This window comes from Halichoerus grypus, chromosome 11 (assembly GCF_964656455.1).
Source record: "Halichoerus grypus chromosome 11, mHalGry1.hap1.1, whole genome shotgun sequence".
Classification (NCBI taxonomy): Eukaryota; Metazoa; Chordata; class Mammalia; order Carnivora; family Phocidae; genus Halichoerus; species Halichoerus grypus.
In genome coordinates this window covers 61,844,685-61,864,765 of record NC_135722.1, presented here as the reverse complement: position 1 = coordinate 61,864,765, position 20,081 = coordinate 61,844,685, and the positions used below count along the sequence as shown (strand labels likewise).

Genomic DNA, 20,081 nt, shown 5'->3' with positions numbered 1-20,081 from the left:
AGCTGAATCAGGCTAATCTCGTGCCCAGTTCATTAACTTGACTTGAGGCCCCCTGTGAATCAGAAGGCTTGTAGTAAATGTCATTGGAGGGGCTGACACTTGCTACATTGTCTTCCTCAGTTCTCTTTCCAAAGTTGGAAGGCTAGATTTAGTAGCAATTCTGATCAGTGATTTAGGGTCCTCCTCAAATTTTTATCTTCTTGAACTGACCCAGCATTTTCCTGATGAATTAACAGTAGAATAAAATCTCAATATATGGATAAAGCTGTGAAGTACAGATGTCCTGTGGTATCTGCTGATGAAGTTTTTGTAACATAAATGAACCCAGCAGACGCTTGCTTTTGGACAATGTGCTTCTTTGGGAAATAAAACAGAAGATGAAATAAAAGGTCCAGAAATTCTAACTGATGTGGCAGCAAACTATTGATGGGCCCTCTCCTTGAACTGAATGGTTTCATTTTAAGTGTAAATAACAGGCGCTCCACTTCTCAGTGTCAGACAGAAGGCAGTCTCATAGGTCACTGCCCTGATGAATTGCAGGTAGCTGGTCTCTCGTCATGACTTAAGTTATAACCATTGAGAACCTGATACCATCCTAGTGCTGGAGTTTTATGAGGATGGAGGGATTTTTGGAAAGATTCAAGGAAAGAGCGAGGAAAATGAACCCTGAACTGTGTCCGCTTCCTGTGTTTCAGAGCAGGGCTTGTAGCTGGGATCTGTGGGATATGACTGGTTGTTAGTTCACTGTAATTTTCTTTTCTTCTCTTCTCAGGAGGGCAAGAAGACTTCATTCTTTCTTATGAGCCTGTCACAAGGCAGGAAAGTAAGTTTCCCAGCATACTCTGGTTCCTGATTTCCAGGCCATATCTGGTGACACCATTAGAGGAGCCGAAGAGTGAAGGACTAAGGAGGATAAACTCTGCTTAATACTCCACTGTCCCCAGACCAGACCCTGCTCTCTCTTTGGCACAAACAACTTCCCTGCTAAGCACAGGCAGGGTCGGCTCCCAGGAGGATGAGGCGGCCCTCCAGATGAGTGGTCCTGAGTGGAAGGAGCACGGTCGAATCACTACAGAGCCCCACCTACAGGACAAATGGATAAAATCTCCTGGGAGACTGATGTCAGCTGAGTATTGAGAAAGGCTTTCTATCAGACCCGCCCTAAGATACAAGCCATCCTCTGGGCTCCTCCATTTCTTTTTCTAGGAGGCATTTATTCAGAGGCTAATGGCTATTGACAAGGATATTGCAGAACGATTCAAGCATCGGAGGAGGAGTTGTACCAAATGGACTTTAGAGTTCCTTCTACCCTCATGTTACAAAGGAATTGGGAAAACCCCAGCAGAGATAGAGAGCATTTTGAGCTGAGGAAAAGAAATTATAAAAAACATAAGGTGTCATTATACTAACAATTACTTCTTAAAGTCATTATCTAAACAATGGCCAGACAGCTGCTTTGGAATCTTTTTTCTCCCACTCAATTGACTAAATTCATTAGTTGTTTTGACATTGTGTAGGCATAACCTAAGAGTAAGCAAAACCCCTCCAAACATTTCTTTTCATTGACAGACACTGCAGTTGCTTTTCCCTATTGGAAAATTCCAGAAAGTAGGCACAGCCAACATACCTAGTGTTAAAACACCAATTTCTCCTGCCAGGCTTTGTGGGCAACTTAGCCAATGAAGTAATGCCCTTAGCAGTTCTGTTTGGTAATTTTGCCTTAAGACTCACCTATGCAGAGCAGTTGTGCAGTCCTGTTCACGTCTTTCCCCTCATTTGCATCTCCCCTTCCTTCTCTGCAGTAAACTATACCCGGCCAGTGATTATCCTGGGCCCCATGAAGGATCGGATCAATGACGACTTGATATCTGAATTCCCTGACAAATTTGGCTCCTGTGTGCCTCGTAAGTATCATTTCTCTTTTTGCTGGAAGAAAGGCTCCCCTCCTTTGAGATGATAAAGTGTAATTCTGTTCCTCAGTGGTGTCTTCAGTGATTTGGATACTATCCGTTTCCTGTTATCTGAACATCTTTTTTTTAATCTGAAAGCATCTTAATTTTCTCTGCTTAACACTTCTCATCTGTGCTGCTGTGTATTGTTCTCTATTTAGTGAGTATAATACGTCCTCCAAACTGACTGTGATCCCCCAGAAGGCAGGGTGAATCCTGTCATCCTGTAACTCCCATAGCCTTTAAAATAGCATAGAATTATTGATAGGCATCAGTATGTTCTTATAAATGGATTGAAATGCCACTGAAGCATCTTTTCCCATAGAATAAGAGAGATCAGAGACAAAGCCATGTATTAAAATCATCTCAGGATGACTTATGGCCACGTGTCAATCCCAAAACAAAACAGCCTTCTCCATGGGTGATAAGAGTGCCAGGATATGAGGGGGTGAAGACAAGAAGACGTGTAAAACTTTCATCTACCCCCTAGGCCATCCCAGATTTTAATCTGCTTTCTTGTCCTGATGGAGGATCATTGTGTCTCCTGGTCCCACTGAGTATAGTCCCATCAGAGTCTATCTGCTCTGTGTCCCATGCACACCACACCTTCCCATTCACCCCTACTCCCACGGCATCACGTAAATGCTTCTGTGTGAGTGTGTGTGTGTGTTTATACAGATCCCCCCCACACACACACAGGGAATTTCAATTTATTAGATAATTGAACTCTTAAATCTATCCCAACAAATATTTCTTTCTCACCGTATATTTTTGAAGCTTTATGCTTTGAAGTGTCTCTTATATTTCAGCACTGCAGATGTCACCCAGAATACCTAAGAGTAGCAGTCGAGTGTGTGCAAGTACGGAGACAGAGGGGAGCTAGAGTGATTGCTGTATCTCATGAAACTATTCCCAGCAAGAACTCTGGAAAGAGATCCTGCCAAAGAGCCTATCTTGAGAAAGACTCCAGACAGAAATGATCAAGTCAAACCCTACTCCATGCATAGCAGCCTCCAGTGCGTCCCTCCACTTTGGAAAGAAAAAAACCCAGACAGTCCTTAATGACCACTCCCACTTTCCCCTCCACCTTGCATGCTTTCTTTTGTTTTAATTAATAGCACTATTTTATGATACTCAATATATGCTCATTGTACAAAACCTGGAAAATGCTAAAAAGAAATTTAAGCGAGAAAATTAAAAATATACAGACTTTCAGAGTATCCAGAGATAACATCATTGTTAATATTTTCATAGAGTTTCACCTATTTCTCCTCTGATTGGGTACATATTGGATATATACAATTTTTTTGGCTTAACATTATTTAAAATTTTATGTAAATATTTTAAATGATTATTACATCATAATCATTCCTCATTTATGGGTATTTTGGGTTGTCTCTCCTTTTCACTCTTACGAATTATAATTAAAATATAATTATAATTATGTGATAATTATAATTATGTGATAATTATTTATAATTTATAAATTAATATAATGAATATCTTTAAGATGAAACTTTATCTGAAGCTTTGATAATTTTTTAAGATAGATTCCTAAGAAGAAAATATCTGAGTCAAAGATTGGAAATATTTTAACATCTTTTATTTATATTGATAGGATTGTTTTCCCTTCTCTTCTTACTAAGAACTTCAGTCACCTCTAACCATGGTTAGAATTGATGACTTTTAGTCCCACCTAAACTGTGATGATCTCATTTCACATCTTTCAAATCCCTGAATATATTTTTACTGTTTGTCTTTTTTTTTCCTCCTGCTTATGACATATTTTCTTGCTTATTTGTTTGTCCCATAATCTTTTATTGTGTACTGAACATTGTGACACTATGTTATTGAGAGTCTGGATTTGGTTACCTTTCTTTATAGAATATTATGTTTTTGTTCTGGCTGATAATAATTTACTGGCAAATCAGTTTCTTCAGTTCTGACTTGGTTTTACACTTTGTAAAGGTGGGTCTAGAATAAATGTAGAGTAACCTTCTAAATTGTAGCATTTCTACTCAGTCAGTTAAGTGTCTGACTCCTGAATTTTGGCTCAGGTCATCATCTCAGAGTTGTGAGTTCCAGCCCCACACTGGGCTCCTTGCTGGGCATGGAACCTGCCCCTGCCCCTGCCTCCCTCTCTAAAAAAAAAAATTAATTAAATTAAATAATGTTAAATTGTAGCCTTTCCATGTTCTCAACCAAATACTCAGTTCTGACTGAACTCTAGTGTCTCCTAGCACTAAATAACCTCTAGATCCTCCACTTGGAAATGGAAGTGGAGTGAATGTAGAGTTCCCCTTGTGTGTTTCTCCAGCCTCAAGGTCACAGCCCTGGGCTGCCTGTCATCTGATGCCCGACAATGGCTGTTCCATACACTTTGTCTAGTTTTGTAGTTGCTCACAGTGGGAGGCTAACAGGTAACGGGTACCTGTTACTATGTCATGGTCCTCCATATTACATATTTTTGTATATCTATGTTGAGGGTGTGGGCAAGAAAATAGGTGTAAAGGCTGTTTATGAATATAAATTACCTTAATTTTATTGTTTTTCTTTTATAAAGATACTACGAGGCCAAAGCGTGACTATGAGGTGGATGGCAGAGACTATCACTTTGTCATTTCCAGAGAACAAATGGAGAAAGATATCCAAGAGCACAAGTTTATAGAAGCTGGCCAGTACAATGACAACTTATACGGAACCAGTGTGCAGTCTGTGAGATTCGTAGCAGAAAGGGTATGTCCCCCAATCATCTCATACCTCCCCTAAAGAAGGTTCCAGGTGGCAAACTGCATTTTTGGTCATTACTCTTTCCTGATTGCAGTTGTAAATTTTGATTAAATATTCGTTTTAAGACCTCTAAGCAGAGAATGACTTTAGAGCAAGGTCATTAATCTTTGTTCTAATCTCAATAAGGTATGCTGGCTGACTCATGGGGAGAAGGGGGTTATAAACCTAAAGGCAATTAACAGCTTGAAGTTTATGGAGATTGACTTTGTCCTTGACTCACTTATCTTTGGCCGCAGTAAACAACATTGAATTTATTAAGGAAGCTTTATTACTCTTGGTTGTTTAAATCAGGGTCCTCAATTCTTTTTGTTTGAAAGAGTTACATTTTATCTCCCTGAAAACCTGGGACACTCATAGTGAAGGGGTAGATAGATGAAGAGGCCTAGGGCCTAGCCTACAGCTGGCAGAAATTCCAACTTAGAAGAGGTGTGAATACTGCCATTTCCTTCCCATTGGTAATTTCAAGGACATGGAAAAGAAGAGAATGTTCAACAGAGAACAGGATAGGAAGGCACTTGAGTGTGGCTCTAAGATCTGCCTATAGAGAGATCCTAATTTCCTGTCAACACGGAGGACCAATTTCATGGGAGAAAAGAAAAGAGTTAAGAGCCAATCCCATTTGTTATATAATTAATATTTGTTAGGTTGATTTGTTGTGATTTAACATAGCCTTTTGATGTCCTAGTAAAAAATAAACAAGAAATTTTAATGTCTATGTGAGAATACAGTAAGGTGCATCTCTTCCTTTCTCTCAAAAGTTAGGTTCTTTGAGCTATATCATGTGTTTCTAATCAGTTTCCTGGATGATTGCATCTATTCTTCTCTTTGAACATGTAAATATAACCTTTGTTAACTTGAAATGTTCTGGCCAGTGAATAATCAAACAGCATTTAAACATTTTGTTTAGCTGCTGCATTTCACAGAGAGCAAACTTGGAATTTATTGCTTAAGTGATATAGGGTTTGAACCATCTTATTATGTTTCTCCTGTAAGAGCCCAAGTATTCACTATAGTCTCTTCATTTTCATTCGGATATTATAGAAAGTTTGTAATCCCCTGTTATTGATTTAGCACTGTTCTTATCTGTACAAAATGCTTTTTCTCTTCTTTTCTAAAGTTCTTCTGGCCTCAGGGTAATGAGGCCATTTCTCTCCGGGAGTTAGAATATGATGTTTGCCAAATGTATCCTACTTTTCCCGAAATACTTTATAAAGCAACTCCTTGCTCTGAGCACTCACTGCAGTGCAAGCCCAGTTAAATGAGGTGTGCTATATGTAATAGAGTTTTCATGTAACAAACAAGAAATTTAAAGACGTAATATTGAAGGTAACTCTTTTGTGTCTGTCCTTAGCTATACTGGACTGAGCATATCCAGGGCAGGATACATATAAGCACTCAGCAAGTATTTATGGAATTGTTCCAAGTTCACATGATTACCATTCCTCCAGACTTAACATTGGTCAGGGTGAGACAGTGAGGTAGCTACTTATTCCAACCAACACTTCTGTCAGTGCTCAAGACTTGGGTTTGAGTTCTTCTAGCACTGAGACTTTGAGCAAGTTACTTATTGTTTCTAAGCCTTAGTCTTATCTTCCGTCAAATGTGGCTGGTAATACCTATCTTGTAGATTTGGAGATTTCTTGTTGACAGTTATCTTCAGAGATGGTTTATGAGCTTCGTGAGTGTGGACCCAATCATATTACCTAAGGCTACAAGTCTTCTTTTGCAAAACATCAGATATTTAAGAAAATTAAGCTGAGGTAACACATGTAAAATCTCTATTGCAGTGGCAGGCACTTAGTAAGGGAGTAATAAAGATGAGTTATGAAAAGCAATCAGTGATGACCCTGAATATCAACTTTTATTTATGCTTTGCAGTGATCCTTTTTCAACCATTAGAAATTCAGTATCCCTTACCTTCTTTGAAAACATACTTACTTTTTGTTTTGTTTGTTTGTTTGTTTTGGTTGGATTATGATCATTCTTTCTGGATTAACTCCATATTTTTCTTCTCTTCCTACCAGGGCAAACACTGTATACTTGACGTGTCAGGAAATGCTATCAAGCGGTTACAAGTTGCCCAGCTCTATCCCATTGCCATCTTCATTAAGCCCAAATCTCTGGAACCTCTGATGTAAGTGGAGGGCACAGGAGGCTGTCACCCGCCGCCTGTTCCATGTGACACAGCAAATTGCTGACAGCTCTTGGTCCTAAGTGCTTAGAAGTCAGAAGTGCCATTGTTGATTTTTTAAAGCATTTCCTTTTGGAAAAAAAAATACATGAAAGTGTTTTTGAACCACTAGAGACATATTGTCAGTAATTCCCTAACGTGTCTTCACTAATGTTTCTTGATTTTTATGTTCATTTCACAAGTTGTTTTGTGTGTGTGTGCGCGCACACGCGCGCATGTCTATGTGTGTGTGTGTGCGTGTGTGTGTGTGATTTCTTTTGTTTTGTTGTTTTGAAGGTAGGTTGGTTTGGTTTGGTTTTCAAATGATAGGAAGCAATCATCTTTGCTTGTCTCTTTCTTCTGAAAGCAGTTCCATTAGTAAATCTTTTTAAATGCGTAGGTTTTTATAGAGGGAGCAGTCAATATTTTAGACTCTTTCTATTGACATTTCATTTAGTTCTAGCATAGAATTCTTCTGTTCCTTAATGAAAACCTCATGTATGTAGACCACTATCCTTAAAAGGGAGTTTTCTTAGTGACATGGCAGTAACACATCTATAACTTAAACCAACAGCTCCATACCAGTGCATATTTATGAATAAGGCAAAAATGTATAACTCAGATTTTTTTGTAGTTCTTTTTATTTTTCAGAGGACTGGCAAAATAGCTTCCTTCAAAATCACTAAACAAATTGGGCAAATATTCACAACTAGACCATAAAGTAACATATTTTCAGTGGCAATTTGATAGAAATTGTTGCACTGCTTTCTAGACAATTCCCATACAAAGGTGAGGCTGCCGTAGTAGCCAAAAGACAGCGACTTGAAAATCGGTTGGGCTAGATTTGGTTTTTCCCTTTGTCTCTGATCAGTTTTGTCACCTCAGGCAAGTTGCTTGACCTCCTTAAGATTTAGTTCCTCTCCTCTCAACTAGGCACATTAATAATACATACCTCACAGCTGGTATAAAGGTTAAATATGATCATGAATACGAAGCTCCCCATATGGTCTTTAGCATGTAGTAAGTACTCAATAAACAGTAGCCACTATAACTGTAAAAAATTTCAAGTTACTTCCCTGTAAAAGGAATAAAACTATTTTATCATCACAAAACACATAAACTACCTTTTCCATGAGGTCACAAGAGATAATGCTGCTGTGTCTGTTGGCAAGAGCTTTGCTCAAATGTGCCTCCATTTGGCCCTCGAGATCTTAGAGCACTTGACAGGGTTCAGAAGTGAGCCACAGAGTACTGGAGAACAGTGCGCATTGAAAAACCAAAGAGAAGGAAATTACTTAATCCCAGAGGTGAAACAATTACTTGCAGAAGGTATCAGCCAGCTGTTCCATGTCTTGTCTAGGAGTGAAGAAACAGAGCAAGCTGCAGTAGCTGGAATTGCAACCTAAGAGAATTAAGTTAAATACACAGTCTCTGGGGAAATTGCCAGAGAGGTATCTTAAAAGCAGAATACATTCACATAAATGAAAGACGAACAAAGGTTCTTACCAAGATGAAAAAATAAAATCAGGAGGTCACTGACAGTACCTTCTGCCCTGAGAATTTAGGTGTTAAATTATAACGTCAAGAGCTTTGCCCAGAGTTGGCACATGGAAAAAAATGTGTGTTGATGATAAAATACTGGTTCTTGATAGTGTTATCCCTGGTAGCATGCTTGAAATCTCTCCTCATCTAGGATACGGTGTTGGGTAGTGCACAGAGTAAATTAAGCAACCATAAATTTCATTATGTAAAAGTGATTTATACTCTGCAAAGAGCCTCATAAATATTATTAGCAATGCTAACATGAAGAAGAACAGAAAAATGGCCCTCACCTCCTGGGAACAGCGTCTTAAAGGCCTGTTTCAGAAATAGAAGAATAAGTTTTCACATCATAAATACGCGGGGGGTTAAATGGCTTCCCAGGGAAGTGAGGCCTGAGGGAGACACAGCAGTTGCCCATGTGCTTCAGTGTGATAGTGGGAGATATTCCCATCTGGTGCTACGTAGGAGAAGTTCTCCTTCCTTACACAACTATGAGATGACTTATCTAGTTTTACCTCGGGGCACTGTCACAGCCACTTATCACCAAGGAAAATTAAACATTCTGATGGCTGGATCCCACAATGAGGACCGTGAACCTGACATAATTTGCTGCAGCCATATTCATGAGTCTCGAGTGCCGTGATGGTGACATTCAGACTAATGGGATCTTATTATTAAACGCTGGATGTTTACTTTCCAGCTCCCTCTTTTCCAAGGGTTTTACTTCAGGACCAAAGCTGCCATGATCTGCCCACTCCCTGGGGAGGAGTGAATGCTAGGTCAACTGGAACAAAAGCATGGCCGCTGTCACATTTGGGCATTCATACAGCATCACACACAGTATTTCTCAAGTGCATCATCCACATCAAACCACAGAGCTTATTAGCACATACATAGCTGACTCTTCAGAGGAGCATAAAATCAAGGCTGTGGAGGAAAGTGTTCTTTTTATAGAGTGCGACCACATGACCCCTGTTCCTCACCCCCACCCCATGGCATTGGGAAACTTTCCTGTGTCTCTTTACCTTGCCAACCCCAATCTGCTTTTACCTTCTTGCTCCCACGGTGGCCCATATTTTCTTCTGTCTTCAGCTGTATCATAATTATGTTGATTTACCTAGTCCTCCATTCATTCATTCACTTACTCATTTAACAAAGAAGTCTTGAGCCAGGCTCCATGACACATGCTGATGTACAAACCCTGGTCTCTGCCCTCAGTGAACTCACAGATTAGACAAGGAGACAAAGGATATAATAGGTATGTTAGAGGATAAAAATGGAAATTCAGTAATGGCTACAGTAGGTGCAAAGGGAATTCAGAGAACACAGGCTAGCATGAGCCGGGGAAGTAAAAGAAGATCCAGAGCCACATGATTTCTTGACATCTGGAGCAAAACCCTGTCTTTCTATGAAAAATATCCCTGGGTTTAGCCAGCATCTTCTGAACCCAAGGGTGACATCCACTCACAGCTTCTAGGACTAGTGCTATTTGGGAGGAGAATCGTAGATAGCATCCCTCAGGACAAGATGAATTTATCTCAACATCAAGAGTTCAGGAAATTCCTTTTTTTTTTTTTCCTATTGCAGCCATCAGATCATGTCCGGAATCATGTTAATGTCTGACTTCAGTTTTTAATTTTTTTTTTCCAAATAAGCCCCTTGGGAAAGTCTTGGTGTAATGGAAAATCTGTTTGACTAAAAGTTGGCTTTAAAAGAACCCCAAAACTTTGAGTTCTGACATCAGATTTACTCTTTTACCTTCTCAAGTCTCTTTATTACTTCAGGCCACAGTGACATGCTCTACACAGTGACATGCTTAAAACCAGACCCCAGTCTCTGGCTTCCTCAGGGACATGCAAAGGCAGCAATGCTTTCAATATTCTACTTGCCCCTGTGATGCATCCCAGTGGGCCAACCAAAATACCTCTGCCCTTGGCTAGACTTTTATCAGCCCAGTGCAGCCACGCTTCTATTCATATGATCATCAGAGGCAAGCATTGTCAGTCTTTGATTAATAAAATGTCTTTTATTTAAAAAAACAGGAAGATAGTATAATTTTTATTTAAGAAGTACAGTTTGTTTGGTAGGCAAAAAATTTTACCACCTAGAGGACCTGCGAAGATAAAGCTGCCCCTGGTTAGGAATCAGTAGGTTGGGTTATTTTCCATTTCCTTCCCGCTCAATTTGTCCTTGAGGTTGGATTTCAGTAATCTTACAATAATTAAGCAGCACTTATATACACCAAGAGCTGACAGACTAACAGAAAGAAAGGGACACGAGAGAGTCCCAGGCATAATTCCTTTATAGCCCATTCTCCTATCAGAACAACAACAAAACCAAGTCAACACTGGAGACTCTTACCGAGATTCTCTATCCTTGTTCTCTATGGAGGTTACTTGCTTATAATCTATTTGAAAATATTTTGGTTGAGGCACATTTGATTGTTACATTCTCTCTGTGTCCATTTATTCATGCCTCCCTCAGCCAATCCTTCTAATGCCATTTGATTATAAAAGCAGATGAAGTTCAGGGCACCTGGGTGGCTCAGTCTATTAAGCATCCAGCTGTTGGTTTCCGCTCAGGCCATGATCTCAGGGTCATGGGATTGCTCCGCACTCAGCGGGGAGTCTGCCGTCCCTCCCCCACTCGTTTTCTCTCTCAAATAAATAAATCTTTTAAAAAAAAAAACAGATGAAGTTCAGGGCTCTTGTTGCTGTAGACATGCCTCGCCCTTTGCAGAAGTTGAGCGGGGAGAGCCACAGAATGCCCCTTCAGCCTGAAAGATGCACATTCCTGAGGGGCCTGTCACCTTTTCTAGAATTCTCAGGAAGCACTTTCTATTTCTCCACTCCAAACATTTCCTGCTACACACTGAAGATGAAAAGCAGCCCATGGGAAAGATGGGGAATGGAGAATTCAAAGGTTCCTGGGATAGCAGACCCTGCCAAGAGTCAAGTCTAGTTCTCTCAGATGTGCTGAGGGACAGAACAGAATGTGATGATGTCCTCTCCCTCCTCTCCATCTCCTCTCCCCGCCTCTGACCACCCCTAGAAGATTTCGTTCGAATCTATGTCCCACGTTTAAGAGAGGTCGAGACAGTCTAGGACAAAGTCCAAGGACGGGTAACCAGGAAGGTTAGGATTTGGAAATCACATCCAATGGGAGAAGAGATGAAGGAAGTAGGACAGTTTATTCTGAAGGAGTGGTAGCCTCAAGGGACATATGAACACTTGATTTAAAGACCCCAGTGCCTGTCATGGAGGAAAGAGGTTTAGTCCTGTGTGACTACAGAGGACGGAACAGGGACCAGTGACTGGAAGTCAGAGAGAGACAGATTCTGCATCAGTCCAGTGTGAAACCGAGAGACCGCCCTCCGAGAGGGAGCGCTCTGGGAGGGTGTCCTTGTTGCTGAAATTCTTCTAGCAAAAAGAGTCCCAAATAAGGACTAGGAAGCCTCTAGTAAAATTACACTGTGCTTCCTGCAGGATTCATTTTTGCCACACATTTTAATTTTTCAGGATTTGGCACATTCCCTGTGTGTTCTAATACCAAACCCTCATTTCCCCAGGGAGATGAATAAGCGTCTAACAGAGGAACAAGCCAAGAAAACCTATGATCGTGCAATTAAGCTAGAACAAGAATTTGGAGAATATTTTACAGGTAAGTTCATTTACCCTTGGACTATGAGAAAGGATCAATGGTCTGACATTTAGCATTAGAGAGGGCTTCGGGCTGGGTATACCTGGGCCCTAAAACCTTCCCACTAAGAAACCCTAATTTCCCTCTGTTTTACCTATCTGATCCAGAACTCTGGGTTCTGTCTTCTCTGGATTCAGCCGCAGCCAGCTCTAGGTTCCCAGTGGCCCTATGCAAAAGCATGAGCCACGGATGGCACTGAGCTATCTCGTGCTATTACGAAGATTTCAGGCAGGGCTCCTGGGTGGCTCAGTCAGTTAAGCGTCCGACTCTTGATTTTGGCTCAGGTCAAATCTCATGGTCCCGGGATCCGGCTCTGCGCTGGGCATGGAGCCTGCTTGGAAATCTCTCTGCTCCTCCCCCTTCACTCCCTCTCTAAAAAAAAAAAAGAAGAAGAAGATTTTAGGCATTAAACTATCTATCTCCCTGATATCATCAGAAAACTTGAAAAAGAAACCTTTAGGGCTCAGTTAGGGAACATCCAAAGCAATGCCTCGCGAGAAGCAGTCTCAGGGCTCCATTCTCTGCTTCGATGACGGGCAGGTCTGCGTCCTGCTAGCAGCAATTGAACAAGATCCTGAACCACTTCCCTGTGTTTCCATTGATTCCATGTCAAGTCCCAGGGCAAAACTTTGCTTTTCTTTTTAAATATTTCCTTGGAAACATGAAGTTTGGAGAATAGAGGAAGATTTTCTTGCCCCGGGAATCCCGGGTTCTCTGTTCTTACCCACGTTCATGAAACACTGATCAAATCCAAAGAGTAATCAAACTGTGTGGAAATTGCCTTACAACAAATGGTTTAAAAACAAAAAGTTGCCTCCTGAATTTCCTTATGAGAAGTTAGATGCTTTACTCTTTGTCTTACTCAGAATATGAAAATGCCAGTGACTTAGCAGTTTGCAAATACGTTGAACCGAGTAATCCTAAGTAAAATTTCGATCAGTAACAAAGGTATGAGTCGTGTTTTATCCTGAAAGAACATCCAGGTATAAACATCAAATCACAGTTATGCACATTTTGACCAGTGGTTCATACTCAGAAATAAAATACAGTAATCAATATATTCTCAGGGTTGCTTTTGAAGATCTAACTATGTTTCAGTAGCAATTCATTGTTAATCCCTAATGTCCTACAGATAGTACTGACGTGTTTTGGAGATCTCTCTGCAAGCTAACTTTAGTTCAAAGGACATTATGAAATATACTTAAATCTGCTTCAGGTGACTTGGTGTTTTAGGTAATTCACAGATTAGCTGTTTGTGTATATTTCCTCTTATTTATGTTTCTTATAAGTAGCTGTCATAAAGCATTCCCAATATGAGCGGCCCTGTTACGGCAAAATATCAATTTACCAGATTACTTGGAGAATGAATGGGGTTTCCTATTAAGGGCTTGGGGGTTGAAGGGGTTAACTCAAGTTGCCTCCACAACCTTATTACTTCCTCTACGTCAAAAATGTCTAAATTTCTGCACCTGCCAAGGTACACACAGTATATAGAATAAAAGGCCATCTTTCTTTTGATAAGCAAGGAGATCTCAATCTGAAAATTGATCAGTGCCTAGCCCGGTGCCTGGCCCAGAGTAAGCACCCATAAAATTTAAATATATAAATGATTCATTTTCCAGAACCACAGGCAGATGTATAGAAGGTAAAAAGACTGGGGTGCATTTGTTACCTGATCCAGGACATGCACTGAAAGCATTTTTTTTTTTCTTTTAATCACTGACATGACCTTGCTTAAGTAAATTTCCCACTTTTCTTACTAATGAAAAGTAATATGAAGCTTCCAGATGAGTTCATCTGTCACTGGTTTGAGCTTCTGCTGTGTGATTGAGGGCTGTTCTTTACCAGGCAGGGAACGATTCCTAACTCTGGCGTGTTTACTCTTGTTCTAGCTATTGTCCAAGGAGACACCTTAGAAGATATATATAATCAATGCAAGCTTGTTATTGAAGAGCAATCTGGGCCTTTCATCTGGATTCCCTCAAAGGAAAAGTTATAAATTAGCTACTGCACCTCCGACAATGACAGAAGAGCATTTAGAAGAACAAAATATATATAATATACTACTTGGAGGCTTTTATGTTTTTGTTGCATTTATGTTTTTGCAGTCAATGTGAATTCTTATGAATGTACAACACAAACTGTGTGAAGCCATGAAGGAAACGGAGGGGCCACAGGGTGGGACAGAAAAGACATTGCAGTATGCAGGAAGGCTTTGGTTTGCTCAAAGTGCCAGGTATAGGGATGAACCTCTGATGGGCTTTCTGCCCAAGAGATGGGCAGCCTCCTCACCCCAGCAGATGTCCAGAGCTGATTTAGCTGCTGAGCTCTCTGTGTCTTTTGCTTTAAAGAAAAGTTGCCAGCACTTGAACTTCACCAACCTTCCCATTACCCACATCTGTAATTGGTACACTTCGAATTTTATAACTATGCACACTCTTTGATTTCTTAACGAGCAAAAGAAAGAAAGAAGGAAAAAGTAAAGGAGTCCCTTTGGAGACGGTATAATGTCAGGGAAGGATAAGTGTGTAGTTTCTTTGACTGGCATCTACAAAGACGAGCATTTCATAAAATTCACAAGTGTATGGAGGACTGACCTCCCTGAGAGGAGGGGGTTCCACCTGAGGTTAGCTTTATGATTGTTTATTGTCTATTTTGCCATTTATAAACTGAAAGGAGGCACTAAAGATGAGAATAATTTATACAATAAAAATATATTAAATGTATAGAAACAAATTTCTATAGGTTAAAAAAGTTTTGTGAAATATTTTGTAAAGACTAATTGAAAGACTAAATGTATGCACTATCAGCTGATGATCAAATTCAAGAACTGAAACTTGCACTCTCCCTTTTGTTGCCAATGATCCATTAAGAGCATCTGAGTTCTTTCCAAAGTCTGACAAAGACTTCTCCCTCACTTACCTCCCATGATCTCCCTTCCATATTAGTGACACACTCTCATGGAGCACATCCCTTAATGAGTTGCCCTCATGGGTATTTTTGGAAGACATTTGGTTAATGCATTTTTAAGCTGATGGCTTTCAGAGACAAACTCATGCAAATGATCTAAAGGGAAGTTTTTGCTTTTATCTTATTAACCTGGGTCTGCCATGCAAATAGTTCAATAACTTTGTTTCTAGTTACTTACATGCAGTTCTCAAAGGATCATTTAGTGTTTTGGCCAACCATGAGTAATTAGGAGTTTGTTTGTTTTTTGTTTTTTTTTTTTGTCTGTTTCACAAGTAACAGGGTTTTGTAACAGCCAGAGATGGTATCGAGCCATGGAGAGATCTGTCCCAAGAAGCACTATTTCTTTGAGGAAGAGAGAAGTATCTGGTTGGGGGGGTGAGGGGTGCAGACTTTTGTTTCTGTGTACAGGGCAAAGAGAACCACAAGAAAAGACAATTAACAGCTTTGAGCTCAACCAATTGAACTGCCTTTCTTGGGGGCTGCACCTGGACCAAGTTTATTTTTTAGCAATTATAATGATGATTTAAAAAAACCTCCCGAAGCCTATATCCCACTTTAGAGCTGATGATGACATCAGCGTTGCTTGTGCCCACAGTGTTTAGAGAGAGACTTGTCGGTGATCTCAATAACCACTCAACTCTGGGTTCTATGCATACCCAGACTAAGCCCCATCGCCTTATTTCTGGGGTACATCCAGACCTGGCAGGGATTCTGCCACACTGTGCAGCAAACCAGCATGCAGGCTGGGATGGGAGAGCGAGAGATAGAGCCATCAGCAGTGATGGGGCTTCTTCACAGTAAGAACATCGGAGCTCAGAATGAGGGTCTCTTTCCAAACCCAAGGTTGTTCATCTTACACTAACTACCACGGTCTGCCTCGCTGCAGTCACCAAAACAAACACAGAAATGCAAAATTATGCATCTACCTATAGTCTTGAGGCTGCCTTTGCCAACGGAAGGGCTAGCAATGCATTTTCCCTCTGATGAAAGTCAAATTTGGGGGGGGGACTTCCCTAGAATGCTCAAAATGTTTAAAGGTATGTCCATGGCTGCAATTCGCCAGTTTCAGATCAAGGCCTACTTTCATCAATATTGCTGCCAGAAGTTTTCTGCCACCAGAATGCCATTCCTGATCCCAGCTCTATTTTTAGGCCACCATAATAACTTCTTTGGTTTCTCAACTGAGCATGCAACCATTTATTTAAAGGACTGTCATTAATGAGTAGATGTTTCCGCGGGTCGTGTGATGTGCTTTCCATTTAATATTAAGTATTGCTGTGGCTGAGTACAATCAAATTGAACCACCAACCCTTGGTTTTGTAGTAATATAATTATTTATTTTCCTAGTGTAGATGCTTCCAGATTAGAATTGGCATTTGCACTGATTTTTTTATGTAGATTTATATAAATATATATACATATATATTTGCTTGAAGAATCACCAAGCAAATTGGTGAGAGGGTCTTTTCCTATAGAATTTACACCTCCATTTGTTGTGTTGTCTTGCGCTTCCCAATGTTGAGGTCTCTATGGCTCCAATGAACTGGTGTATTTTGCAGCAAATCTGATGATTGTATGGATATGGCAGGAAGGTTACCCAGATTACATCTGGTGCAAATGCACTTGGAGCCTGGGGCCAGACTGGTGCTAACACTGCAAACTTTGTCCGGAGCTCTCTCCAATCTGAAGGCTTGCTGGGGGCGCAACATCACCTTCACATGCTGGGCCCTTTCGGAAAAGTGCCAGATCGTGTCACTGGTGCTATTTTTCATGCTCTGGTACAATGTGTAGCACCACGGGGGTCTCAGCTTTACCAAACTCAAAATCGCATTTGTCAGCTAATTGCAGGGGCATTTGTATTTTGCTCTCCTCCCACAGGATCTGTTGGCCATTTCTTTGCCGGCCTCTCCCTGCCCCCGCACCCCCTCCCCCAGCCCCAAGTTCTTGGCTTGGCGCCATCTGCTCAGTGAGCCCATCTTTACGAAGCTGCACTCAGGTGCCTGTGAGCTGTCTTAGATCCTACTGCCAGCCCTTCCAGACTCAGAGCCAGGGAAAAGCTCTCCATGCCTCTGGCTCTCGCCTCTGGTTTTCCCTCCTTCTTTTCCTCTGCTCTCCCCCTTCCATTTCTGTCTCATTCCATCACTCTCTTTGTGCACCTCTCCTTTTCTCCTACTGGCCTGTCTTCCCCGAGTGCTGCCTTCCTTCTGCAGTCTCTTGTTATTCCCTCCCCTTCACTCCCCTATCTCTCTACCCCCTTTGGGTCTCTCTTCCCCCCTGCCTCATTCCCCTTTCCCCTCATTTCCTGTCCTTTCTCTCCTCCTCACACGTCCTGAGCATCTCCTCTCCCATATCCCACTCTGTGATTTTTCTGTCCTATAAGGGCTCATGGCTGATTCGGACAGCAAGTCCATACACTGGACCGATGACACAATTCCTGTGGGTCACCATTTCACTTACACAGCCCAGAAAGCAAAGCTGAGCATGAGGTCCCCAGCTGGAGCCAGCTCCAGCACGCCTCACTGAGCCAGCCTGCACCGCTGCCCTGGCAGTGACGATGCACACGCGCTCTGGGCCCCGCAGCACCTGGGTGCCTCTCTGCCTGAAGGCTGGTCCACACTGAGCCCACTCTCAGCACCATCCCGTGGCTCTGAGGACACTTCCTCTCCACAAAGGCAGACTCTGGCCCCGAAATCATTCTGACAGCAAACCTCTTTCTCATTGAAGCCATGCCATCGCCTTGGTTTGGAGAGAGACATTTTTTCCCCACTCATAAGCTTCCCCCCCCTCCATTTTCATGTGAAGCCCCCTCTGCTTTTCAGCTGGTGATTGCTCTGGTGAGATTGAATGGACTCGCTGATGAAATAACATCTCTTTTTTTCCTGTCTTGGTCCTGCCTAAGTTCCTACAAAAGTATTTAAGTCAAGGACTCGGGCTAGTTCCTAAGCTTATCGTGGTCATTTGTCACTCCCAGGGGGAAAAGGGGACATTTCTCTGAAAGCATGTGGAGTGACATGCTGACGACTGATTTGCCAGAGATGTCCCTACAGAATTCTGTGGATATGCATTTTACTTCTGTGTATGTTATGGTCTATGTGGTATGTATATCATGTATACACATACTACATTGGGTATGAATGAATGTGGATGGAAACCCACACACACACTCCAGTCTGTAAATATCCTTCCTCACTGAAAACTGTGCTTTGGAAATCATTTCTTGTACAGCTGTGCAGTTTCTTGTAGCAGCTGAGGACAAGCTAAGACAGGTGGATGAGTTAGACAAAGATCACCTAACAGGTGGAATACAGAATCTCCCTAGCAACTCACGAGGACAGACAACCAAATGGCAAGGTTGACTCCCAATGAGATGGCAAACTTTTCTTCTCTCCTTTTTGAATTTGTGTTTCCTAAGTGTGTCTTAAATTCTGAGTGCACCAGGCTGTACCCGTTAGATCCTTTCAATATGACAGTTTCGTGCTTCTCTCTGACAGGATGTTTCTCCATCGAGCTGTAGTGCAGGAGGAGAGGGAGGGAGGAAACACTCCTTGCCCAGGCTGGAGTTTACAGAGACACTGCACAGCTTACACTCCTGTTAAGTGTAAATATTCGACACTTCCATTCCATTTGTGTAAAAAATAAAGCACACACAATTATAAAATCAAGATGTATATTTCATACTCAGTGTTGTCTGTGCATATTTTATTGCGTTGCTAGTTGTCAGCGGTGGCCCCGTTGTAAAAATGCCTGATAGAGTGTTTATAAACATGTCATGGTTTTATTATGAGATATAAATATTAAAACATTTTATACTTTATAGCAAATTATTTTCTCCCAAAGCATAATTTGTCTTGCTTCATAAAGAATAGAATCAGCCATTTCTATTTTTATCAAATTTATCTGATGTCAGAGCTAAAGTGTAGTTAGAGGAGGTTTGCTCTGAGGAGCCCAGGCAGTGCTGAGAGGAGCCCAAAGTGGTGCTTTTACATACTTTTAACTAAATGGTTACTATCTTGCCTGCTTCTCATCAGGATTTGGCCAAGAGTGAACCATGTATTAAAAGACAGGTTTTTTTAAAGACCCTCATATCTATGTGGGAAAAAAAAAAATCTATTCCCCGGTTTCAAAATTGTGAAATTCCAGAAGATACTAAGAATTGAGAAAAATATTTTTTTCATATCTAATACTTAAAATGCAAAGAAAGGCACAAATTGGAGAGGAGATGTCATTATTCATGTACCCTCGGCCACAAAATAGACCAGCTCCAGATATCTGAACGTGCCAAAAATGTCAGGTTCAGGAACCTGAATCTGCCAGATAATATTCTAAATTCTTCCCGTGAGGTTAAACATATGCCTTGTCATATTGACATTTAGACAGCGTAGCTCTGACAGCTGGAGGACCAAAACAAATTCCTCCTGTGGGAGGAGTGGAATTTCACCATTAAAGCAATCGCTGTGAAGTAGGTTTTGCTTCACGATAAACTATCCCATCATCAGGTCAGTCATTTGGGAAACCAGACTTGGTCATTCCATCCTGACCATCACTGGGGGCCCACAGGAGTCTCCACCAGGTGTCCTGTCGCTGTCCCTGAGCAAAGACAGCATACGAAGGCATTGACTGGGGACACCTGGGTGGCTCAGTGGGTTAAGTGTTTGCCTTCCGCTCAGGTCATGATCCCAGAATTGTGGGATGGAGCCCCGAATCAGGCTCCCTGCTCAGCGGGAGCTTCTCCTTTTCCCTTTGGCCGCTCCCCTTGCTTGTGCTCTCTCTCTTTCTCTCTCTCTCTCTGTCAAATAAATAAAGTCTTTAAAAATTTTTAAGAAAGAGGGGCGCCTGGGTGGCTCAGTCGTTAAGCGTCTGCCTTCGGCTCAGGTCATGATCCCGGGGTCCTGGGATCGAGCCCCGCATCAGGCTCCCTGCTCCACGGGAAGCCTGCTTCTCCCTCTCCCACTCCCCCTGCT

The 20,081-nt window shown here is 41.5% G+C and overlaps 1 protein-coding gene across 25 annotated transcripts in view; it reads left to right on the top strand.

Moving 5' to 3' along the window:
* The window catches only part of DLG2 (discs large MAGUK scaffold protein 2), a 2,206,895-nt gene extending 2,188,113 nt beyond the window's left edge, over positions 1–18,782 (top strand). For all 25 annotated transcript variants that reach the window (XM_078058613.1, XM_078058610.1, XM_078058611.1 and 22 more), the window contains 6 exons: positions 773–823; positions 1,803–1,904; positions 4,513–4,685; positions 6,764–6,873; positions 12,020–12,111; positions 14,043–18,782. In XM_078058613.1, the coding sequence (XP_077914739.1) occupies positions 773–823; positions 1,803–1,904; positions 4,513–4,685; positions 6,764–6,873; positions 12,020–12,111; positions 14,043–14,149 (635 nt within the window). In that variant the 3' untranslated portion in view covers positions 14,150–18,782. The remainder of the gene's footprint in view (positions 1–772; positions 824–1,802; positions 1,905–4,512; positions 4,686–6,763; positions 6,874–12,019; positions 12,112–14,042) is intronic.
* The last annotated feature ends 1,299 nt before the right edge of the window (positions 18,783–20,081 follow it).